Source organism: Ammospiza caudacuta, chromosome 34, assembly GCF_027887145.1.
Source record: "Ammospiza caudacuta isolate bAmmCau1 chromosome 34, bAmmCau1.pri, whole genome shotgun sequence".
NCBI classification, from domain to species: Eukaryota; Metazoa; Chordata; class Aves; order Passeriformes; family Passerellidae; genus Ammospiza; species Ammospiza caudacuta.
Genome location: NC_080626.1, coordinates 3,016,380 through 3,040,774, shown reverse-complemented (window position 1 = coordinate 3,040,774; position 24,395 = coordinate 3,016,380). Strand labels below are relative to the sequence as shown.

Genomic DNA, 24,395 nt, shown 5'->3' with positions numbered 1-24,395 from the left:
GTCCCGGGTGTGTCCCAGGTGTGTCCCACTGCCCCAGAGCTGTCCCCACTGTGTCCCCAGGTGTGTCCCGGGCGTGTCCCACAGCCCCGGGGCTGTACCCAGGGTATCCCCAATGTCCCCAGTGTCCCCCAGGTGTGTCCCACTGCCCCGGGGCTGTCCCCATTGTGTCCCCCAGGTGTGTCCCAGGTGTGTCCCACTGCCCCGGGGGACACTGCCCTGGGGTATCCCCATTGTGTCCCAGATGTCCCCCAGGTGTGTCCCGGGTGTGCCCCAGGTGTGTCCCGGGTGTGTCCCAGGCGTGTGCCACTGCCCTGGGCTGTACCCAGGGTATCCCCAGTGTCCCAGGTGTGTCCCGGGTGTGTCCCAGGTGTGTCCCCAGGTGCGTCCCACTGCCCTGGGGCTGTCCCCACTGTGTCCCCACTGTGTCCCCAGGTGTGTCCCCTCACCTGCGGCGCCGTCGGTCCCTGCTGTCGCTCCTCTGGTCGCGGTTCCTCCTCTCCCGGGAGTGGCTGTGCCCAGGTGTGTCCCCATGCCCCAGGTGTGTCCCCATGCCCCAGGTGTGTCCCCATGCCCCAGGTGTGTCCCACTGTCCCAGGTGTGTCCCACTGCCCCAGAGCTGTCCCCACTGTGTCCCCAGTGTCCCCCAGGTGTGTCCCAGGTGTGTCCCCTCACCTGCTGCCTCACCTGCTGTCGCTCCTCTGGTCGCGGTTCCTCCTCTCCCGGGAGCGGCTGTGCCCAGGTGTGTGCCCCATGCCCCAGGTGTGTGCCCCATGCCCCAGGTGTGTCCCCATGCCCCAGGTGTGTCCCCATGCCCCAGGTGTGTGCCCCATGCCCCAGGTGTGTCCCCATGCCCCAGGTGTGTCCCCATGCCCCAGGTGTGTCCCCCACGTACCCCAGGTGCGTCCCACTGCCCCGGGGCTGTCCCCACTGTGTCCCCATTGTGTCCCCAGGTGTGTCCCCTCACCTGCGGCGCCGTCGGTCCCTGCTGACGCTCCTCTGGTCGCGGTTCCTCCTCTGCCGGGAGCGGCTGTGCCCAGGTGTGTGCCCCATGCCCCAGGTGTGTCCCCCACGTACCCCAGGTGTGTCCCCCACGTACCCCAGGTGCGTCCCACTGCCCCGGGGCTGTCCCCATTGTGTCCCCAGGTGTGTCCCCTCACCTGCGGCGCCGTCGGTCCCTGCTGACGCTCCTCTGGTCGCGGTTCCTCCTCTCCCGGGAGCGGCTGCGCCGTTTGCGGTCGCGGCTGCGGGAGCGGCTGTGGGAGCGCTTGCGGTGCCGGTTCTCCTTGTCCCGCTCTGGGAAACGGGCACAAACGGGTTAAAACACGCCACAATCACAGAAAGAGAGCAAAAACAATCCCCTAAAATGAAAAAAAAAACTGAAAAGATGCAAAAAGAACAAAAGAAAAAAAAGCAAAAAATCCGAAAACAAAGTCCTCAGATAATCCCGGACCGCTCGGTTCTCCTTGTCCCGCTCTGGGAAACGGGCAGAAACGGGTTAAAAAATGCCACAATCACAGAAAGAGAGCAAAAAAAATCCCCTAAAATGAAAAAAACCTGAAAAGATGCAAAAAGAACACAAAAAAAACCCAAAAAGAACCGAAAACAAAGTCCTCAGATAATCCCGGACCGCTTGGTTCTCCTTGTCCCGCTCTGGGAAACGGGCACAAACGGGTTAAAACATGCCACAATCACAGAAAGAGAGCAAAAAAAAAATCCCCAAAAATTAAAAAAACCTGAAAAGATGCAAAAAGAACAAAAGAAAAAAAAAAAAAAAATTCGAAAACAAAGTACTCAAATAATCCCGGACCGCTCGGATCTCCTTGTCCCGCTCTGGGAAACGGGCACAAACGGGTTAAAACAGGCCACAATCACAGAAAGAGAGCAAAAAAAATCCCCTAAAATGAAAAAAACCTGAAAAGATGCAAAAAGAACACAAAAAAAACCCAAAAAGAACCGAAAACAAAGTCCTCAGATAATCCCGGACCGCTTGGTTCTCCTTGTCCCGCTCTGGGAAACGGGCAAAAACGGGTTAAAATATGCCACAATTACAAAGACAGAGCAAAAAAAATCCCCTAAAATGAAAAAAAAACTGAAAAGACACAAAAAAAAAAAAAAAAAAAAAAAAAAAAAAAAAAAAAAAAAAAAAATCCCAAAACCAAGTCCTCAAATAATCCCGGACCGCTCGGTTCTCCTTGCCACGCTCTGGGAAACGGGCAAAAACGGGTTAAAAAATTTTTAAAAATCAAAAAATAATTTTAAAAATCCCCCAAAAATTTTTAAAATAGAAAAAAAAAAAAAAAAAAAAAAAAAAAAAACCGTAAAAAAAAAAAAAAAAAAAAAAAAAAAAATAAAATAAGCCCCCAAAGCAGAGTCCTGAAATAAGCCCACACCACTTGATTCTCCTTCTCACGCTCTGGAAAAGTAGCAAAAAAAGGTTAAAAATTTTTTTTTTAATCAAAAAATAACATTTTAAATCTCCAAAAGTTTTCAAAAGGGTGGAAAGACAAAAAAAACCAAAAAAAATCCCCAAAAAAACCCCCAAAAAATGAACCCCAAAATGACCCCAGACCAATCAGTTCTTGCGCTCTGGGAAAGGGGTAAAAAAAAAAAAAAAAAAAAAAAAAAAAAAAAAAAAAAAAAAAAAAAGCAAAAAAGAATCCCCATAAAATGAAAAAAAAAATTTGAAAAAAAAAACCCCAAAAAACTAAAAGCAATAAAAAAATAAACAAAAAAACCTAAAATGAGCCCCAAAATAACCCCAAACCGCCCAGTTCTCCACGTCATGCTCTAGGAAATAGGGAAAAGGGGGCTTAAAACCCAAAAAAAACCCCCAAAAAACAGAATCCTCAAATAACCCCAAATTCCCCCCAATTTAACCCCAAAATCCTCCCAAATTCCCCCCAAAAAAACGCTGAATTCCCGCCTAAAAAACCCCTGCACCTCCCCACAAAATTACCCCAAAATTACCCCAAATTCTCCCCGAGATTACCCCAAATACCCCCCAAAAAAACCCCGAATTGCCCCAGAATTGCCCCAAATTAACCCAAAACTGGGGGGATCCAGCTGGGGGGGGGGGGTTAAAAAATGTGGGGACCCCAAATTGAGGAGGAGCAACGCAGTGGGACCCCAAAATTGAGAAAGGGGTCAAAAAGGGAGAGGACCTCAAAGTGTAAGGGGGGGACTCCAAATCGAGGGAACCCCGAAATTTGGGGGGAGCCCAAATCGAGGGCGGGGTCCAAACTGAGGAGACCCCAAATTGGGGGGGGGGGGGGGGGGTTAAACCGCCAAAATTTGAGGCACCCCCAAATTGAGGGGGAGATCAAAATGGAGGAAATCGCAAATTGAGGAGGGGGCTCCAAATTGGGGGTCCCCAAAATTAAAAGGGGGCCAAAACCCCCCAAACTGGGGAAACCCCAAAACTGAGGCGAGGATCAAAAGGGCGGGACCACAAATTGAGGAGAGGGCTCCAAATTGGGGGACCCCGAAACTGAGGGGGGGTCCCGAAGTCGAACCCCCCCCCCCCCCCACCCGAGCACGCGGCGGGGGAGGGGCGGGGGGCGTGGCCTCTTATGAGGGCAGCGCCCCCTCCCCCCCCCATCCCCTCACGCCGGGGTCGCCCCGTGAGGCGCGGGGGGGGGGCGGGGCCGGTACCTTGCTTGTTCTCGTTCAGCTGCCGCTCGAACTCGTCGAAGTCGGACATGGCGGCGCTGGCCGAGCCCTGGCCGAGCCCTCGCGGTGCCTCGGGGCCGCTCCCGGTGCCGCCTCCCGCTCCTCTCCCGGGCCGCGCTCAGGCCGCGGCGGCTCCGTCCGCGCTCGGCTGCGCTCGGCCACTTCCGGCCGCGCTCGGCCACTTCCGGCGCCGCTCGGGCCGCGCTCGGCGCTTTCCGCCGCGGCTTCGGGACCTCGCCGCCGCGCTTCGGGCCTTTCCGGCACCGCTCGGGTTTTTCCGATGGTGCTCGCTGATTTCCGGCACTGCTCGGGTATTTCCGCCTCCGTTCGGCGCTTTCCGGCCGCGCTCGGCGCTTTCCGTTTCCGGTCGCCGTCCGCCGCCGTTCCGGGTCTCTCCCGCTCCCGTTCGCCGCTTCCCGCCGCCGTTCCCGGCACTTTCCGCCGCTTTCCCTCACTTTTCGCCCCTTCCCGTCCCTGCTCGGACCCCCCTCAGCTCTCCTACGTCACTTCCACCGGGGGCCGCTCAACTTCCGGCGGCCGCCCGCCCCCCGGTAAAACCAGGCCCTCCGGTTGGCCCCGCCCCCCGGTGTGGCCCCGCCTCTTCGCCCGTGCGCCCCGCCCCCTGCTGTTGACCCCGCCTTTTTTCTTCTGTGTTCTCCGCCCCTTTCTCTGCTGGCTCCGCCCCTTTCCCCTCAGCGCCGTTTTGGCGGGAAACGGGAGCGGCGAGGGCGCCCCCTGGCGGCCGCGGGAATTCTCGCGCCGTTCCCAAATCTCGCGGGATTTCCATCTTAGGGAGATTTTTTTCCCCATCTTTTCGGTTTTTGCCTCAAAATTCCCTCGAGGGGAGCCCCGGAGTGAGGCCGGGGGCTCTGGCACGGCATTGGGGGACGATTTGAGGATGCCCTGATTTTGGGGCCTTTCTTACAAGGAGGAGAAAAATGGGAAAATTGGGAAAAATTGGGAAAAAATTGGGAAAATCGGGGAAAATAGAGGAAATCGGGATTTGGGGACGTTGGGGACACTGCAGAGCGAATCCCAGACTGCGGAAAAATGGAAAAATAGGAAAAATTGGGTGAAAATGGGAAAATTCGAGATTCTGGGATGTTGGGATGTGTGGTGGGAGCGGCCCCGAATTGGGGAAATCGGGGAAATTTGGGATTTTTGGGGTTTTTGGGGTGTCACTGGCAGGGCCACCCAGCCCTGTTGGTGTCACAGTGAGGGAAATGGGAGAAAAATGGGGAAAATGGGTAAAAAAAAAAAAAAAAAAAACAGAAAAATGGGGAAAAAATCCCGACTTAAATGGGAAAAAATAGGGAAATTTAAAAAACAAAAAAACAAACAGGGAAAATAGAAAAAAAATTGAGAATATGGGGGGAAAAATGGGGGAAATGGGGAAAAGAAGATGGGGAAAATGGGAATAAACTATGGAGAAGCGGGAAAAAATGTGGGAAATGAAAAATGTGGGGAAAAACGGGGGAAAAATGGGGGAAAATCGGGAGTTTGGGGCAGTTTCGGGCAGAGCCGGCCCCCAGAGGTGTCATTGAGCCCCCCAGACCCCCCAAATTTGGGGCTCCCCCAAACCCTGCAGACCCCAACCCAAAAAAGACACAAAACACCCAGACCTTGAAGCCCCCTCCTCTTTATTTCCCTTTTTTCTCTTTCTTCCTTTTTATCTCCCCCTTTTTTCCCTTTTTTCCTTCTTTCCCCCTTTTCCCCCATTTTTTCTTTTTTTCTCCTTTTTTGCTCATTTTTCTTCCTTTTTCATTTCCGTTTTCTTTCTCTTTTTCCCTTTTTTTTCATTTTTTACGGGGGAAATTTTTCATCGCTCTCCAAATCCAGCTCCGGGGGGACCAAATCCCGAATTTTCGGTGGTTTAGAGGGGTTTTGGGAGGGTCCCGCACTGTTTTAGGTTTTTGGGGGGGTTTTGGGGGGGGTTTAGCGCTGTTTTTCGGATATTTGGGGGGTCTCTGGAGTTTTTTGGGGTTTTTTGGGTTCCCTCGTTTTTTGGGGGGATTTCTGGGGTTTTTTTTTTAGGGCCTCCCGCGCTGTTTTTTGGGTGTTTTTGGGGTTATTTTGGGCCGTTTTTGGGTCGGGGGTCTCACCGGTCCCCCCGTTCCGGGCTCCGTTTCCCGCCGGACCCGCGCGCTGCGGCACCGCCCCGCCCCCCGCCCTGCCCCCTCGGGCCCCGCCCCCTCCGGAGCCGCGCGGAGCCCCCTCCCCGCCCCTCCCCCACCCCCATGCGGGGCCCCCGGGGGGGCGGCGGCGCCAGGTACGGGGGGGGGGGGGGGAGGGGCGGGGGGCGGCGGGGACCCCTCCCCCCACCCTGGGACCGGAAACGGGACCCCCGAGACCCCTCCCCCATCCTGGGACCCCCCCCCAGAGACCCCCTCGGGACCCCTCCCCCATCCTGGGACCCCTCCCCACATCCCGGAGCCCCCTGGGGACCCCCCAGACCCAACACGGGACCCCCGGGACCCCTCCCCTAATCTGGGCACCCCTTTGGGACCCCCCCACACCTGAAACGGGACCCCTCCCCCATCCCGGGACCCCTCCCCCATTTCGGGACCCGCCCCCACCCCTGGGAGCCCCCAAATCGCCCCTCCCCCACCCTTGGAGCCCCCCCGACCCCCTCCCCTTTTTTCTCTCCCCGCAGCCCCCCAGGCCCCGCCCCCAGCCCCTCCCCCCCCGCGGGGGTTGGGCGCTTCCTGTTGATTGACAGCCAGGGCCTGCCCTACACGGTGCTGCTGGGCCCCGCCCCCGGCGCTGGCCCCGCCCCCGGGCCCGGCCACGCCCCCGGGCGGTTCCGCTGCCCCGACTGTGGGCGGGGCTTCGCCTACCTGTCCTACCTGCGGCGGCACCGGATCGCGCACACGGAGCTGAAACCGCACCTGTGCCGCACCTGCGGGAAGGGATTCAAACGGGGCTCGCACCTGGAGCGGCACCGACGGACACACGGACACGGGCACGGACAGACCGACAGGGAGGGACAGACACACGGACAGGGACAGGGACAGGGACACACACACGGACAGGGACAGACACACGGACAGGGACAGACACACGGACAGACTGACAGGCAGGGACAGACTGACAGACAGGGACATGGACACAGACAGGGACAGGGACACAGACAGGGACAGACACATGGACAGGGACAGGGACACGGACACACACACGGACAGACACACGGACAGACTGACAGGCAGGGACAGACACACGGACACGGACAGACCGACGGACAGAGACAGACCGACAGACAGGGACAGACTGACGGACAGGGACAGACACACGGACAGGAACACGGACAGACTGACAGGCAGGGACAGACCGACGGACAGGGACAGACTGACGGACAGGGACAGACTGACGGACATGCGGATGGACACACGGAGCTGGAACCGCACCTGTGCCGCACCTGTGGGAAAGGGTTCAAACGGGGCTCGCACCTGGAGCGGCACCGACGGACACACGGACACGGGCACGGACAGACACACGGACAGGGACAGGGACAGGGACAGGGACACGGACACGGGGAGGGCCAGCGGGACAGACGGGGGCAGGGACAGACGCACGGACAGCGGGACAGACAGGGGCGCCACGAGCACGGACAGGTGGGCAGCCGTGGGCAGGTGAGGCAGCAGGGGCAGCACGGAGACCTGGGACGTCACCGCCGTGGAGAGCCGGGACAGCGCCGCGGACATCTGGGCCACCACCATGGAGATCTGGGCCACCACCACGATGAGCTGGGACACCACCATGCAGAGCTGGGACATCCTGGAGATCTGGACCAGCATCATGGAGATCTGGGCCACCACCATGGAGAACTGGGCCACCACCATGGAGATCTGGGCCACCACCACGGAGATCTCGGCCACCACCATGGAGATCTGGGCCACCACCATGGAGATCTCGGCCACCACCACGGAGATCTGGGCCACCACCACAATGAGCTGGGCCACCACCACAATGAGCTGGGCCACCACCATGGAGATCTGGGCCACCACCATGGAGATCTGGGCCACCACCACGGAGATCTGGGCCACCACCACGGTGAGCCAGGCCAGCGCCCTGGTGGCCGCAGTGGCCAGCGTGGGAAACGCCGGAGGACAGCGAGGGGACATCGTGGGGACACCATGAGGACACCACGGGGACACCATGGGGACGTGTCCTGAACAAGGGGACACCATGGGGACACTGAGGGACACCTTGGGGACACCTCGGGGACACCATGGGGACACCTCGGGGACGTGTCCTGAACTTGGGGACACCTCGGGGACACCGTGGGGACGTGTCCTGAGCTAGGACACGCCTCGTGGACACCTTGGGGACATCAAGGACACCTTGGGGACACCATGAGAATGTGTCCTGAGCCTGGGGACACCTTGGGGACACCTCGGGGACATGTCCTGAACTTGGGGACACCTTGGGGACACCTTGGGGACACCTCGGGGACGTGTCACAGACGGTGGCCGAGGACAGAGGGGACACGGAGGGACGGTGGCCCTGGGGACACTCGGGGGTGGCCCCGGGGTTGGGGACATTTGGGGGTCCCTCCCTCGCTGGGGCCGGGTCCCAGTGCAGCGTTGGTTTGTTGTGATTATTGAACGGTTTGTGATTATTGAATGTTTTGCAATTATTGAACGGTTTGTGATTATTGAATGTTTTGCAATTATTGAATGTTTTGCAATTATTGACCGTTTGGGGATGGTTTTGTCGTTGTTTTCACGGTGGCTGGGGTGGGGGAGGGGCCACAGGGGACTCAGCCCCTCCCCCACCCGAGTGACCCCTGAGTGACCCCGGAATGACCTTTGGGAGTGACCCAGTGGCCCCCAGCTGACCTAACAGCCACCTGATCTATTGACCAATAACTGATCAATCACTGACCAATAACTGATCAATCACTGACCAATCACTGATCAATCACTGACCAATCGCTGACCAATAACTGATCAATTGCTGACCAATCACTGACCAATCACTGATCAATCACTGACCAATCACTGACCAATAACTGATCAATCACTGATCAATCACTGACCAATAACTGATCAATCACTGACCAATCACTGACCAATAACTGATCAATCACTGACCAATAACTGATCAATCACTGATCAATCACTGACCAATCACTGACCAATAACTGATCAATCACTGACCAATCACTGACCAATAACTGATCAATTGCTGACCAATCACTGATCAATCACTGATCAATCACTGACCAATCACTGACCAATAACTGATCAATAACTGATCAATTGCTGACCAATCACTGATCAATCACTGACCAATCACTGACCAATGACTGATCAATCGCTGACCAATCGCTGACCAATCACTGATCGATCACTGATCAATCACTGACCAATCACTGATCAATCACTGACCAATAACTGATCAATCACTGACCAATCACTGATCAATCACTGACCAATCGCTGACCAATAACTGATCAATTGCTGATCAATCACTGATCAATCACTGACCAATCACTGACCAATCACTGACCAATAACTGATCAATCACTGACCAATCGCTGACCAATCACTGACCAATCACTGATCAATCGCTGACCAATCGCTGACCAATCACTGATCGATCACTGATCAATCACTGACCAATCACTGATCAATCACTGACCAATCGCTGACCAATAACTGATCAATTGCTGATCAATCACTGATCAATCACTGACCAATCACTGACCAATCACTGACCAATAACTGACCAATCACTGACCAATCGCTGACCAATCGCTGACCAATCGCTGACCAATCACTGATCAATCACTGACCAATCACTGACCAATCGCTGACCAATCGCTGACCAATCGCTGACCAATCACTGATCAATCACTGACCAATCACTGACCAATAACTGATCAATCACTGACCAATTGCTGATCAATCGCTGACCAATCGCTGACCGATCACTGATCGATCACTGATCAATCACTGACCGATCACTGATCAATAATTAACCAATAACTGACCGATCACTGACCCCTCACCCAACCCATGACCCGACCCCCAACCCCCCCCAGGACCCCCCGCACCAACGCCCCTCCCCCACCCGCTCCGCTTTATTCCAATTTTGGGGTTTTCCCAATTTTTTGGTTTTTCCACAATTCATTTCAATCTTTCCATTTATTTGGGTTTTTTTCCCCATTTTTGGGGTCCGTTGCGGCCCCGCCCCCCCCCCCCCCCCCCCCCCGTACAGCGCGGACGCGGCCCCTCCCCCACCCCGCCCCTCCCCCATCCCAGGGCGCCCATCCCGGGGTGGGGGAGGGGCTGCGGGGGGCGGGGCCGGGGGGCGGGGCCGTGCGCAGGTGTCCGTGTGTCCATCAACCCGAGCTGTCCATCAACCCGAGCTGTCCATCAACCCGAGCTGTCCATCGGCCCAGGTGTCCATCAGGCCGAGCGTCCAAGCGTCCATCTGTCCAAGCGTCCATCCGTCCAAGCGTCCACCTGTCCGAATGTCCATCTGTCCAAGCGTCCATCCGTCCAAGCGTCCACCTGTCCGAATGTCCATCTGTCCAAGCGTCCATCCGTCCAAGCGTCCATCGGCCCAGGTGCGCATCGGCCCAGGTGTCCGTCTGTCCGTCAGCCCAGGTGTGCATCAGGCCAAGTATCCATCTGTCCATCAATCCAGGTGTCCATCACCCAGGTGTCCATCACCCAGGTGTCCATCTGTCCATCACCCAGGTGTGCATAGGTTCAGGTGTCCATCTGTCCATCAATCCTGGTGTCCATCACCCAGGCGTCCATCTGTCCATCACCCAGGTGTCCATCACCCAGGTGTCCCTCACCCAGGTGTGCATAGGTTCAGGTGTCCATCTGTCCATCACCCAGGTGTCCATCTGTCCCTCACCCAGGTGTCCATCTGTCCCTCACCCAGGTGTGCACGGGTTCAGGTGTCCATCTGTCCATCAGGAGGGACACCCCGGGCTCGGTGTCACGGCCTGGCCGCTCCACGCTGGGCTGGTTTGGGCCATTTTGGGCTGCTTTGGGCCGTTTTTGGGCTGGTTTGGGCCATTTTGGGCTGGTTTGAGCCATTTTGGGCTGGTTTGGGCCATTTTTGGGCTGGTTTGGGCCGTTTTTGGGCTGGTTTGGGCCGTTTTTGGGCTGGTTTGGGCCGTTTTTGGGCTGGTTTGGGCCGTTTTTGGGCTGCTTTGGGCCGTTTTTGGGCTGGTTTGGGCCGTTTTTGGGCTGCTTTGGGCCATTTTTGGGCTGGTTTGGGCCATTTCTGACCAGGACGAGCCGTGTTTGATGACAATGACCCATTTTGGGGCACAACGATCCGTTTTGGGGCAGGATGAGCCACTTTGGGGCCACTTTGCACTACGATGACCCATTTTGACCAGGATGGGCCGTTTTTGATGAGAATGACCAATTTTTGACCAGGACGAGCCATTTCTGCCCATTTTTTACCAAAACGCCCCATTCCTGCCCCGTGCCCACCCGCCCTCACTGCCCCGCCCCCTGCGCCCCGCCCTGCGCCCCGCCCTGCGCCCCCGTGTCCCCCGGGCGGCACCGGTGCCGTTTGAGCGCCGCGGCCCCGTTGAAGCCGCGCCGGCACCGCGCCTGCCGGTTCCCGCTCCGGTTCCGCTCGTGCCCGCGCAGGTGCCGCGCCAGCGAGCCCAGGTAGAAGAAGCATTTCCCGCAGCGCTCGCACCGGTACACCTGCTCGCCCAGGTGCCGCCGCCGGTGCTCCAGGAGGTTTCCCCGGAAGCGGAAGCTGCGCCCGCAGGTGCGGCAGCGCCGGGCGCGGTGCCGGGCGTGGCGGCGCCGCAGGTGCTCGCCGAGCTCGCCGGCGTGGGCGCAGCGCCGGGCGCACAGCGGGCACCGCGGGGGCCGCGCCCAGGTGCGCGGGCGGGCGGGGCGCGGTCGGGCGGGGCGCGGGCGGGCGGGGCAGCAGCGCCGGTGGCGCCGCAGCAGCGCCGCGGCCCAGAAGCGGCGCCCGCAGGTGCGGCAGAGGGCGGGGCGCCGCCGCAGGTGCCGCCGCCGGTGCCGCAGCAGCGCGTAGGCGTTGGGGCAGCGCCGCCCGCAGGCGCCGCAGCTCCCGCGCGGGGGCCTCGCCCGCGCCAGGTGCGCGTACCTGTGCGCCACCAGCGCCGCCGCGCCCTTGAAGCTGCGCCCGCAGGTGCCGCAGGTGAGGCGGGGGGCGCTGGGCGGGGCCGGCGGCCGCTCGGGCGGGGCCGGGGGCTCCTCCTCGGGGGTCGCCCGCGCGGGCGCGGTCGCGGCGGGCGGGGCCGCGCCGCGCACCAGGCGGTGCCACACCAGGTTCTCCAGGAAGCCGAACACCTGCCCGCAGGCGTCGCAGCCGTGCGGCCGCTCCGGCGCCGCCGCCGCCGCCCCCGCCGGCTCCGCGTGCGCCGCCGCCGCCCGCAGCAGATCCGGGAGGCGCTGCCCGCACGCGCCGCACCCCAACGGCGCCGGCGCCGCCTCGGCCGCGCCCGCGGGGGGCGCGCCGCGGTGCACCTGGCGGTGCCGCGTCAGGCTCTGGGGGTAGCCGAAGGCCTTGCCGCAGGTGTCGCAGCGGTAGGGCCGCTCGCGCGTGTGCACCACGCGGTGCTTGCGCAGGTGGAACGACTCGCGGAAGCGCTTCCCGCACACGGCGCACTCGTGCGGCTTCTCCCCGGTGTGGATGCGCTCGTGCCGCCGCAGCGTCTCGCGCCGCCCGAAGCCGCGCCCGCACACCTGGCACGCGAAGCTCCGCCCGCCGCCCCCCGCGCCCGCGCCGGGCGCGCCGGCGCTCCCGGCGGCGCTCGCGGCGGCGTTCTCGGCGTCGTGCGCGCGCCGGTGCCGCAGCAGGCTCTGGGGCGCGGCGTAGGCCTTGCCGCAGACGTCGCAGCGGTGCGCGGGGCGCGGCGCGCCGTGGCTGCCCTGGTGCCGCAGCAGGTAGGCGGCGTCGCGGAACTCCTTGCCGCAGACGGCGCAGGGCAGGCGCCGCGCCGGCGCCGCCGCGTGCGTGGTGCGCACGTGCCGCGTCAGGCTCTCGCGCCGGTTGAAGGCGCGCCCGCACGCCGCGCAGGCGAACGGCTTCTCGCCCGTGTGGATGATCTGGTGCTGCGCCAGGTGGCTCGGCTTCTTGAAGGCCTTCCAGCACAGCGGGCACGGGAACGGGCCCTCGGCGGGCGGGGGCGCGGCGCCGGCGCCGGGTAGGACCCCTACGGGCGCCAGCAGCACCGGCACGGCCGGGGACACCAGGTTGGCCACGCCCGAGGCGGCGACCAAAGCGTTGGGCACCGTGGGGATGGCGGGGGACGCGCCCAGGGCCGGGGGGGACCCCGCTGGACGCCGCCGTGACCCCGCCGCACGCGGCGTTGACGGCCACGGTCAGGGCGTTGGCGCCGTTGATGTCGGCCAGGACGCCGACGCCGTTGGCCACGGCGAGCCTGGCGGCCACGGCGTTGGCACCGTTGGGTGGCACGGTGATGGCGTTGGTTGCGTTGACCCCGTTGGGCGCCATGTTGACCCCGTTGGGTGGCACATTGATGCCGTTGGCCGTGGTCACCCTGGCGGCCACCACGTTGACCCCGTTGGCCATCACGTTGACCCCGTTGACTGCCACCTTGACGTTGGCCACCGCGTTGACCCCGTTGGGCGCCACACTGACTCTGTTGGTTGGGTTGACCTCATTGGCCGCCGTGGTGACCCCGTTGGGCGCCGTGTTGACCCCACTGGTCACTGCGTTGACGTTGGCCGCCACGTTGACCCCATTGGCCGCCACGTTGATGCCGTTGGCCGCCGTGTTGATGCTGGCCACGGCGTTGACCCCGTTGGGCGGCGTGTTGACGTTGGGCACCGCGTTGACCTTGCTGGCCGCCACATTGACCCCGTTGGCCACCGTGTTGACCCCGCTAGTCACCGTGTTGATGTTGGCCAAGGAGTTGACCCCATTGGGCGCTGCGTTGACCCCGTTGGCCGTTGCGTTGACCCCGCTGGTCACTGCATTGACCCCATTGGCTGCCACGTTGACGTTGGCCAATGAGTTGACCCCATTGGCCGCTACATTGACCCCATTGGCCGTCGTGTTGACGTTGGCCAACGAGTTGAACCCGCCGGTCACCGCGTTGACCCCATTGGCCGTCGCGTCGGCCCCATTGGCCGTCGCGCTGACGTTTCCCACCGCTCCGACCCCGTTGGCCGCCGCTCCTCCCCCGCTGGGCGTGTCCGCCCCCGGCCCCGCCCTCCCGTCGCGGTGGCAGCGCCGGTGCCGCACCAGGCTGGAGCCGTGGCTGTAGGCGCGGCCGCAGGTGCGGCACTCGTACGGCCGCGCCCCCTCGGCCCCGCCCCCCGCGGCCCCGCCCGCCTGCGGCAGGTGCGGCCGGAAGCCGCGGGGACACGCCCAGCGCCGCTCCACCAGGTACTTGAGGCGCCGGAAGTAGCTCCGCCCCTCCTTCCCCTCCGGGGGGGCGGGCCCGGGGCTGGGGGCGGGGCTCCCGGGCGGGGGGGCGGGGCCGCGTTTCAGAGCCCCGCCCCCAAACAGGTGCTGGTGGCCCGACAGGTCCACGATGCCCCATTGGGCTGGTGGCCCGACAGGTCCACGATGCCCCATTGGGGGGAGGGGAAGGCGCCCCCCGCCTCAAACAACGGCTGGGGAGGGGGCGGCAGGGGCGGGGGGGGGAACGGGGACCCCCCCAGGGGCGCCCCCCCCCCAAGGGACCCCTCGGGTTTTTTGGGCTGTGAGGATGAGGAGGAGGAAGGCTCCGGTTTGTGCTTGGGGAGGGGGCCGCGCTCGAAGGGGGCGGGGGGCGCGTACTCGAAATGGGGAGGGGGCAGCGGCAGCGCCTTCGGGGGGGGCTCGAAGGGCTCGGGGGGCTCCGGGCGCTGCTGGTGCGTCAGGAAGTCCAGGAAATCGAACGGGTACGCCGGGAACGGGCCGCTCTCGTCGCTCACGTTCGCCTCCATGGCCGGGGCGGGGAACCTGAGGGGAACCGGGGGGTCCCGCAGGGCCCAGGGGTCGCTCAGGGCCAAAGGGGGAACCGGGGGGCCCGGATGGCCGCAGGTGAGGGTGGGGACGGGGCTCGGTCGCTCCTCACTCACCCTGGCGGTCCCGGGGCTCGCGGGGGGGGTCCCGGGGCCGTCCCGAACCCGCTCGGGCCGGGCCGGGCCGGGCCGGGCCGGACGCGCCGCCCCCGCCGGAAGCGGAAGTGGCGGCGGCGGGAGGGTCACGTGAGGGAAGCCCCGGTTGATTCCCCGCCGGTTTCTGCCCTCACGGAGGGTCCTGGGGATGGCGGGACCCCCCTAAGGCCTCACAAGTGAAATCGGGGAGGACCCGAGACCCCCGAATCGCCCCGGTAGGAAGATAAAAGAGGAATGGCGGCCCTGCCCTCACCAAAGATGGCGCTGGCGCCGCCTTCCCATGGCCAAGATGGCGGCGCGGCATAAGATGGCGGCGGCTGCCCTCAGCAAAGATGGCGGCCCTGAGTGAGGGGAGGACTCGGGACCAATCAGAGCCGCGGGAGCGGACCTGGCCGCGCCCTTTTAAAAACATCGGGGGGGGATGAATTTGGGGAAGGGTCGGGGTGTTTGTTACGTCACTGGGGGTGCGGGGAATCCCTCAGGAGCGAGGGGGGGTCGCTAGTGGTGCCCCCTCCTCTTTGCCGACATTTCAGAGCGCGGCCCCTTTAAGAGCGCCCCGCACGTGCGGTCCCGCGTGCTCCAGGCCACGCCCTCCGGCCCCGCCCTTTCCCAATTGGCCAAAACTGGGTCAGGCCCCGCCCCTCGCGCTCTTCGCCATTGGCCCAATGTAGGTCAGGCCACGCCCCCCCGCATGGCCGCGCCGCCTGACCGCGGCCACGCCTTACGCGCGCCCATTGGCTGAGCTCAACCTTAGGGGCGTGGCCGCACTGAGGGGGCGGAGCCTTTTTCCGCTTCGTGCAGGGGCGGAGCTTTTGCCACTTTCGGAGGCGTGGCTTGAGGCGGTACCGACCAATGGGAGGCGCGCAGCGTGCGCGGGGAGGGCGGGGTTTATTTTTTGAGAGGCGTGGCTTGCTGAGAGAACTAGCAGTGATTGGCTGGTGGCGAGGAGGGGCGGGGCCACGTGAGGCTACGCCCTCTCACGGGCGCAGCGCCCCCGCGGGGCTCGGGCCGAGGAACCGGGACCGAACCGGGACCGAACCGGGACAGGTGGGGAACGGAGCGGGACCGGAACCGGGACTGGGGGGGACACGGGGGGACACCGGAACCGGACCGGGGACACCGGGACCGGGGAGGGAACCGGGACAGGCGGGGAACGGACCGGGACCAGAAGCGGGGGGCACAACGGGACCGGGACCGAACCGGGTTTAGGGGGACAGGACCGGGACCGGATCGGGACAGGTGGGGACCGGACCGGAAACACCGGGGCTGGGGACTGGGGGGAGACACCGGCACAGGACCGGGACCGAGGACACCGGAACCGGGGGGGAACCGGGACAGGTGGGGACCGGACCGAGACCCGACCAGAGCGCGAGGGACGGATCAGGGACACCGGGACCTGAACGGGGACCCGAGGAGGGGACACCGGGACCGGGACCGGGAACAGGGGGGGACACCGGGACGGGATGGAGACACCGGGACCGGACCGGGAACAGGGGGGGGACACCGGGACTGGGGACACCGGGACGGGGATGGTGACACCAGCCGGGACCGGGGATACCGGGGGGGGGGGGGGGGGGGGAAGCACCGGGACCGGGTGGGGGTGACACGAACCGGGCCCGGTACCGGGGACGGGGGAGGGGCGGGGCCGTCCCGGTGTCCCCCGAGAGCCCCTCCCCCATTTCCCGGGGGGGTCACGCGAGGTGAGGCCGCACGTGGGGGCGGGGGATCCCCCCACGTGACCGCCGCACGTGCGCGCGCGGGTTCCGCCCCCCCCGGCCCCTCCCCTTCCCGTGTCACGTGTGGCCGGGGGGGCGGGGGGGGGGGGTCGGGTCACGTGGGGGGGTCACGTGCCGCGGTTTTGGGGAGGGGGGCGGCGACCCCCGGGGGGGGGGGGGAGGGGCTGGGGGGGGGATTTGGGGAATTTCGGGAAAAATTTGGGGGATTTTGGGTGGAATTGGGGCAATTTGGGGAGGGGTTTGGGGGAGTTTGGGGCATTTTGGGGGAAGGGGTTTGGGGCGTTCCAGCGGGAAAATGTGAGGTATTTTGGGGAGGGGGATTTGGGGGATTTTGGGGGACTTGGGGCAATTTTTGGGAAAATTTGGGGGGGTTTTGGGTGGAATTGGGCAATTTGGGGAGGGGGTTTGGGGGCAGTTTGGGGCATTTTGGGGAAGGGAATTGGGAGATTTTGGGGAGATTTTGGGGCGTTTTGAGTAGAATTTAGGGCACTTTGGGAGGGGGATTTGGGGTATTTTGGCTGGAATTGGGACATTTTTGGGGAAGGGGATCTGGGGCGTTTTAGTGGAAAGATTTGGGGCGTTTTGAGTGAAATTCGAGGCGGTTTTGGGGAGGGATTTGGGGTATTTTTTGAGGGGGCATTTTGGCCATTTTGGGTTGAATTTGGGGCCTTTTTTGGGGGGAGGATTTGGGGCGTTTTGGGCAGAATTGGGATATTTGGGGAAGGGGATTTGGGGCATTTTAGGGGAAGGATTTGGGGCAAAAATTTGGGGCATTTTGAGCAGAATTTGGGGCATTTGAGGGGGGGGATCCTGGGGGTGATTTTGGGGGCTCCATGAAGCCTTTTTTGGGGGGGGGGTGGGGGTCCCAATTCCCGTTGCCCCCTCCCCAATTCCCGGCGCCCCCTCCCCAGTTCAGGAATGGACGAGCCGGCGGATCCCGGGGGGGTTTCCTGGGGGCGCCCCCCCCGCCCTGGGAGCGGCCCCCAGCCCCAATTGTGGGCGGGGGTCCCGACCTGGAGTACGTGGACCTGGACGAGTTCCTGAGGGAGCACGGGCTGCCCCCCCCAGCCCCCCGACCCCCGGCCCGGAGCCCCCAGCCCCACGAGAGGGCGCCCGGTAACCATGGGGAGGGGGCAGCGGGAATGATGGGACGGGGGCAATGGGAATAATGGGGAGGGGGCAGCAGGAATAATGGGGAGGGGGCAATGGGAATAATGGGGAGGGGGCAGCGGGAATGATTGGGAGGGGGCAACGGGAATGATTGGGGAGGGGGCAACCGGGAATGATTGGGGAGGGGGCAACGGGAATGATGGGGAGGGGGCAGCGGGAATAATGGGGAGGGGGCAGCGGGGAATAATGGGGGGCAGCGGGAATGATGGGGAGGGGGCAGCGGGAATAATGGGGAGGGGGCAATGGGAATTAATGGGGAGGGGGGCAACGGGAATAATGGGGAGGGGGGCAGCGGGAATAATGGGGAGGGGACAACGGGAATGATTGGGGAGGGGGCAATGGTAATAATTGGGGAGGGGGCAACGGGAATAATGGGGAGGGGGCAGCGGGAATGATGGGGAGGGGGGAAACGGGAATGACTGGGGAGGGGGCAGCGGCAATAATGGGGAGGGGGCAACGGCAATAATGGGGGGCAAAGGGAATGATGGGGAGGGGGCAACAGGAATAATGGGGGGCAATGGTAATAATTGGGGAGGGGGCAATGGGAATAATGGGGAGGGGGGCAACGGTAATAATTGGGGAGGGGACAGCGGGAATAATGGGGAGGGGGCAGCGGGAATAATGGGGAGGGGGCAACGGGAATGATTGGGGAGGGGACAGCGGGAATAATGGGGAGGGGACAACGGGAATGATTGGGGAGGGGGCAATGGGAATAATGGGGGGCAATGGTAATAATTGGGGAGGGGGCAACGGGAATGATTGGGGGGGCAATGGTAATAATTGGGGATGGGGGCAACGGTAATAATTGGGGAGGGGGCAGCAGGAATAATGGGGAGGGGGGGCAATGGTAATAAATGGGGGAGGGTGCAACGGGAATAATGGGGGGCAATGGGAACTGGGGAAGGGGGGCAATGGGAATAAATTGGGGCAATGGGAATTGGGGAGGGGGCAATGGGAATTTTGGGGGGTACAAAGGGAATCGGGGAGGGGAAATTGGGGAGGGGGATAATGGGAGTTTGGGGGGGGGGGGGACAGATGGAATTGGGGAGGGGGCAATGGGAGTTTTGGGGGGTACGAAGGGAATTGGGGAGGGGGTAACAGGAATGGGGGGGGAAGGAATTGGGGGAGAGGGGCAAAGGGAATTGAGGGGGGTACAAAGGGAATCGGGGAGGGGAAATTGGGGGAGGGGGATAATGGGAATTTGGGGGGGGGGGGGACAGATGGAATTGGGGAGAGGGGCAAAGGGAATTGAGGGGGGTAGCAGGGATTGGGGAGGGGGGGTCACTGGCAATTGGGGAGGGGGTCACCACCCCATTAACCCCTTCCCTCCCTCCCTGCCCCACAGCCCCGGGCCCCCCCCGGGCCCCCCCGGAGGCCGAAGCGGAGCCGCTGGGGGGGGGGTCCCGGTCCCGGGGGGGGTTCCCGGTGCTGCCCCCGGGGGGGGGTCCCGGTGCCGGTGCCGGGGGGGGCCCGCTGGACCCCCGGCGGCTCCGGTTCTCGCAGGAGGAGCTGCGGCCGCAGCCCATGGCCCGCAAGGCGCGCAAGGTGCACGTGCCCGACGAGCAGAAGGTGGGGACAGGAATACGCACCCCGAATTTGGGGGGTCTCGGGAAGGTCGGGGGGATTTTGGGGGGAGTTTTGGGGGATATTGGGCGAGTTTTGGGGATTTTGGGGCAGTTTTTGGGATTGTCCCTTGGGGTCATTCCCCATGGCCGTTCCCTTCTGTCCCCACCGTCCCCTGAGCCATTCCCCATTGTCCGTCCCTGTCCCTGTGTCCATCCCTGTGGTCCATCCCTGTGTCCATCCCTGTGTCCATCCCTGTGTCCATCCCTGTGTCCATCCCTGTGTCCGTCCATGTGTGCATCCCTGTGTCCACTCCTGTCCCTGTGTCCGTCCCCTGTCCCTGTGTCCATCCCTGTGTCCATCCCTGTGTGCATCCCTGTGTCCATCCCCTGTCCCTGTGTCCATCCCTGTGTCCATCCCTGTGTCCATCCCTGTGTCCGTCCCTGTCCCTGTGTCCATCCCTGTGTCCATCCCTGTGTGCATCCCTGTGTCCACTCCTGTCCCTGTGTCCATCCCTGTGTCCATCCCTGTGTCCATCCTTGTGTGCATCCCTGTGTCCATCCCCTGTCCCTGTGTCCATCCCTGTGTCCATCCCTGTGTCCATCCCTGTGTGCATCCCTGTGTCCGTCCCCTGTCCCTGTGTCCATCCCTGTGTCCATCCCTGTGTCCATCCTTGTGTGCATCCCTGTGTCCATCCCCTGTCCCTGTGTCCATCCCTGTGTCCATCCCTGTGTCCATTCCTTGTCCCTCTGTCCATTCCTGTCCCTGTGTCCGTCCCTGCGTCCATCCCTGTTCCCTGACCATCCCCGATGTTCCCTGGGTCCCCCAATGTCCCCTCACTGTCCCCTGTCCCTGAGCCATTTCCTGTGTCCATCCCCTGTGTCCATCCCTGTCCCCGTGTCCATCCCGTGTCCCGGGGTGTTCCCAACGTCCCTCACTGTCCCCTCACTGTCCCCTCGCCGTCCCCTCGCCGTCCCCTCACCGTCCTTTCACCATCCCCTCACTTTCCCCTCACCGTCCCCTCACCGTCCCCTCACCTTCCCCTCACCGTCCTCTCATCGCCCCCTCACCGTCCCCTCATTTTCCCCTCACCGCCCCCTCACCGTCCCCTCACTTTCCCCTCACCGTCCCCTCACCTTCCCCTCGCCGTCCCCTCGCCGTCCCCTCACTGTCCCCTCACCGTCCCCTCACCGTCCCCTCGCTGTCCCCTCACCGTCCCCTCACCGTCCCCTCACTTTCCCCTCACCTTCCCCTCACCGCCCCCTCACCGTCCCCTCACCTTCCCCTCGCCGCCCCCTCACTTTCCCCTCACCGTCCCCTCGCTGTCACCTCACCGTCCCCTCACCGTCCCCTCACTTTCCCCTCACCGCCCCCTCACTTTCCCCTCACCTTCCCCTCACCGTCCCCTCACCTTCCCCTCACCGTCCCCTCACCGTTCCCTCACCGTCCCCTCATTTTCCCCTCGCCGTTCCCTCACCGTCCCCTCACCTTCCCCTCACCTTCCCCTCACCGTCCCCTCACTTTCCCCTCACCGTCCCCTCACCTTCCCCTCACCGTCCCCTCATTTTCCCCTCACCGTCCCCTCACCGTCCCCTCACCGTCCCCTTGCCGTCCCCTCACCGCCCCCTCACCTTCCCCTCACCTTCCCCTCACCGTCCCCTCACCGTCCCCTCACCGTTCCCTCACCTTCCCCTCACCGTCCTCTCATCGCCCCCTCACCGTTCCCTCACCTTCCCCTCACTTTCCCCTCACCGTCCCCTCACCGTCCCCTCACCTTCCCCTCGCCGCCCCCTCACTTTCCCCTCACTTTCCCCTCACCGCCCCCTCACCGCCCCCTCACCGTCCCCTCACCGTCCCCTCACTTTCCGCTCACCGTCCCCTCACCGTCCCCCCCGTTTCTGGCAGGATGAGAAGTACTGGAGCCGCCGCTCCCGGAACAACGCGGCCGCCAAGCGCTCGCGGGACGCGCGGCGCCTCAAGGAGAACCAGATCTCGGTGCGGGCGGCGTTCCTGGAGCGCGAGAACGCGGCTCTGAGGGTCGAGGGTGGCGGCGGCGCGGCGGGAGCTGCAAAGGTTCCGTGCCATTCTGGCTCGCTACGAGGCTCAGCACGGACAGATCTGAGGGGTTTGGGGTCGTTTTGGGCGGTTTTGGGTCGTTCCTGGAGCGGGAGAACGCCGCGCGTGGGGTGGAGGCGGCGGCGGGAGCTGCAAAGATTCCGGGCGATCCTGCGGAGATACGAGGCTCGGCACGGACGGATCTGAGGGGCTTGGGGTCATTTTGGGGGGCTTTGGGATTATTTGGATCGTCCTGGAGGGGTTTGAGATGGTCCCAGGTGCTCCAGGAGTGACCCAGGAGTGACCCAGAACAGCCCCAGGTGCTGCAGGAGTGACCCAGGAGTGACCCAGGTGCTGCAGGAGTGACCCAGAACAGCCCCAGGTGCTGCAGGAGTGACCCAGGAGTGACCCAGGTGCTCCAGGAGTGACCCAGGAGTGATCCAGAACAGCCCCAGGTGCTCCACGAGTGACCCAGGAGTGACCCAGAACAGCCCCAGGTGCTCCAGGAGTGACCCAGGAGTGACCCAGGACAGCCCCAGGTGCTCCAGGAGTGACCCAGGACAGCCCCAGGTGCTGCAGGAGTGACCCAGGAGTGATCCAGAACAGCCCCAGGTGCTCCAGGAGTGACCCAGGACAGCCCCAGGTGCTGCAGGAGTGACCCAGGACAGCCCCAGGTGCTCCAGGAGTGACCCAGGAGTGACCCAGGACAGCCCCAGGTGCTCCAGGAGTGACCCAGGACAGCCCCAGGTGCTCCAGGAGTGACCCAGAACAGCCCCAGGTGCTGCAGGAGTGACCCAGGACAGCCCCAGGTGGTGCAGGAGTGACCCAGGAGTGATCCAGAACAGCCCCAGGTGCTCCACGAGTGACCCAGGAGTGACCCAGGTGCTCCAGGAGTGACCCAGGAGTGACCCAGGACAGCCCCAGGAGTGACCCAGGACAGCCCCAGGAGTGACCCAGGACAGCCCCAGGACAGCCCCAGGAGTGACCCAGGACAGCCCCAGGTGCTCCAGGAGTGACCCAGGACAGCCCCAGGAGTGACCCAGAACAGCCCCAGGACAGCCCCAGGAGTGACCCAGGACAGCCCCAGGTGCTCCAGGAATGACCCAGGACAGCCCCAGGAGTGACCCAGGACAGCCCCAGGACAGCCCCAGGAGTGACCCAGGACAGCCGCAGCGGTTCCGTGCCATCCTGCACGGGTGCGAGGCTCAGCACGGACAGAGCTGAGACACCCGGCGGGTTTGGGGCAGCTCCAGGTGGTCCCAGGACTGCGCGGATGAATCTGGGGACGGCTTGGGGAGGTTTGGGGCAGCTCCAGGGGCTCCAGGAACGCGGGATCCCCGCTGGATCCGGAACGCGGCACCGGGAGCGGGCGCTGGATCCGGAACCGGGACCCGGAACTGGGATCCAGCACCAGGATTCAGCATTGGGATCCAGAACCAGATCCAGCGATGGGACCCAGCGAGAAGATCCAGCACCGGGACCCCGTGATGGGATCCAGAACCAGATCCAGTGATGGGATCCAGAACCGGGACCCGGAACTGGGATCCAGCACCAGGAGCCAGCGATGGGATCCAGAACCAGATCCAGTGATGGGACCCAGCGAGAAGATCCAGCACCGGGACCCCGTGATGGGATCCAGAACCAGGACCGAGCGAGAACATCCAGCACCAGGATCCAGAGCCAGGACCTCGTGATGGGATCCAGAACCAGGACCCAGAATCGGGATCCAGAACCAGATCCAGTGATGGGATCCAGACCCAGAACCCAGAACCGGGATCCAGAACCAGATCCAGTGATGGGAACCAGAACCCAGAACCGGGATCCAGAACCAGATCCAGTGATGGGATCCAGACCCAGAACCGGGATCCAGAACCAGATCCAGTGATGGGAACCAGAACCCAGACCTGGGATCCAGATCCAGAGCCCAGAACTGGGATCCAGAACCAGGATCCAGAACAAGACCCAGTGATGGGATCCAGAACCAGGACCCAGAACTGGGATCCAGAACCAGATCCAGTGATGGGATCCAGATCCAGAACCCAGACCTGGGATCCAGAATCAGATGCAGTGATGGGATGCAGGATCCAGAACCAGATCCAGTGATGGGATCCAGAACCGGGATCCAGAACCAGAGATGGGATCCAGAACCAAGACCTAGAACTGGGATCCAGCTCCAGAATTGGGATCCAGAACCAGGACCCATCACCAGACCCAGAACCGGGACCCAGCAGCCCCTTCCCCCCCCCAGTTCCCAAATTTTGGGACCCCCGCCCCCCCCCCCTCGCCCCCTATTTATTCCCAGCCCCCCCCGGGGTTGGATCAAAGCACAAATTCTGGGGGGGGGGGTGCCGGGGGTCTCACCCCCCCCCCCCCCCCCGCCCCTCCCCCAGTGACCATTCCCAGTTCAGGCCAGTAGCGTTACTGGGGTGGGGGGAGGGGCGCCCCCATCGCCCCTCCCCCGAATCTCCCTGCCCCTCCCCCACACCCCCCCACACCCCCCCCCCCCGGCACTTTGACCACTTTACCGCCCCTCCCCCAGCACGAGGGATTCTGGGGGGGGGGAGAGGGGTTTTTGTACAGAATTAAAATGTAAAAAATAACAAAAAAAAAAAATTATCAAAAAAAAAATTGCGCCTGAACTGGGAGCACTGGGGGGGAAACTGGGAGCACTTGGGAAGGGGAGAGGGGCCCAAGACCCCCCCCAAAAAACTCGGGGTCGCTCCAAGGTGTGGTTTTATTGCACAGAGAAAGGGGGGGGACCCCAAATTCCCTTCGGGAGCCCCAAAAATCCCCAAATCACCCAAATCCGGGCCCTTGGGGTCCCCCTGTCCCCCCATTGTCGCCCCGTCCCCGTATGACCCCTGAGCCGGCCGCTTTCCCCGCCCCTCTCCCTCCCAGCCAATCAGGAGCCGCCGCCCCGCCGAGCGCAGCCAATAGGAGGCCTTGTTGCGTCCGCCATCTTTGTTAAGGGCAGCGCCGTCATTAGGAGCAATGGGGGTGAAGCCGCCGCGGCGCCATCTTCAAGACGGGGTTCAGGCAATGGCAGCGCCGTAGCCATGGCAACGCCCGCCCGCGGCCGCTATGGTGGTTCAGGGCACGCTCGTTTTTGCCA

The 24,395-nt window shown here is 62.9% G+C and overlaps 3 protein-coding genes across 3 annotated transcripts in view; 1 reads left to right on the top strand and 2 right to left on the bottom strand.

The window, feature by feature from the left end:
* U2AF2 (U2 small nuclear RNA auxiliary factor 2) overlaps positions 1–3,938 on the bottom strand; it is a 29,948-nt gene extending 26,010 nt beyond the window's left edge. Inside the window, exons 1-2 of the mRNA XM_058822741.1 lie at positions 3,652–3,938; positions 1,158–1,293 (exon numbers count right to left, since the gene is read on the bottom strand). Coding sequence (XP_058678724.1) covers positions 1,158–1,293; positions 3,652–3,700 — 185 coding nt within the window. The 5' untranslated portion in view covers positions 3,701–3,938. The remainder of the gene's footprint in view (positions 1–1,157; positions 1,294–3,651) is intronic.
* Positions 3,939–9,894: 5,956 nt separating this feature from the next.
* On the bottom strand, positions 9,895–15,041 carry ZNF865 (zinc finger protein 865). Its single transcript, XM_058822696.1, has 5 exons — positions 15,013–15,041; positions 14,466–14,901; positions 14,252–14,435; positions 13,026–14,201; positions 9,895–12,979 (listed from the first exon to the last, which is right to left on the bottom strand). The coding sequence occupies exons 1-5, from the start codon at positions 15,039–15,041 to the stop codon at positions 11,139–11,141; spliced, it is 3,666 nt and encodes a 1,221-aa protein (XP_058678679.1). The 3' UTR covers positions 9,895–11,138.
* Positions 15,042–15,611: 570 nt separating this feature from the next.
* DBP (D-box binding PAR bZIP transcription factor) lies at positions 15,612–21,350 on the top strand. The gene is given in 5 exon segments (XM_058822695.1): positions 15,612–15,806; positions 17,407–17,611; positions 19,011–19,234; positions 21,134–21,271; positions 21,273–21,350. Coding segments are annotated over 5 exon segments (840 nt in total).
* Positions 21,351–24,395: the final 3,045 nt, after the last annotated feature.

Excerpts from the sequence above, each read along its gene's own strand:
- ZNF865 (XM_058822696.1), bottom strand. The coding sequence starts at position 15,041 with ATGGGAAGGCGGCGCCAGCGCCATCTTTG. Across the intron at positions 14,902-15,012 it reads CGGCGCCAGCGCCATCTTTG|GACCCTCCGTGAGGGCAGAA; the intron begins GTGAGGGCAGGG and ends CGCCATCCCCAG. Across the intron at positions 12,980-13,025 it reads CGTCCTGGCCGACATCAACG|CACGGCGGCGTCCAGCGGGG; the intron begins GCGCCAACGCCC and ends GTGCGGCGGGGT.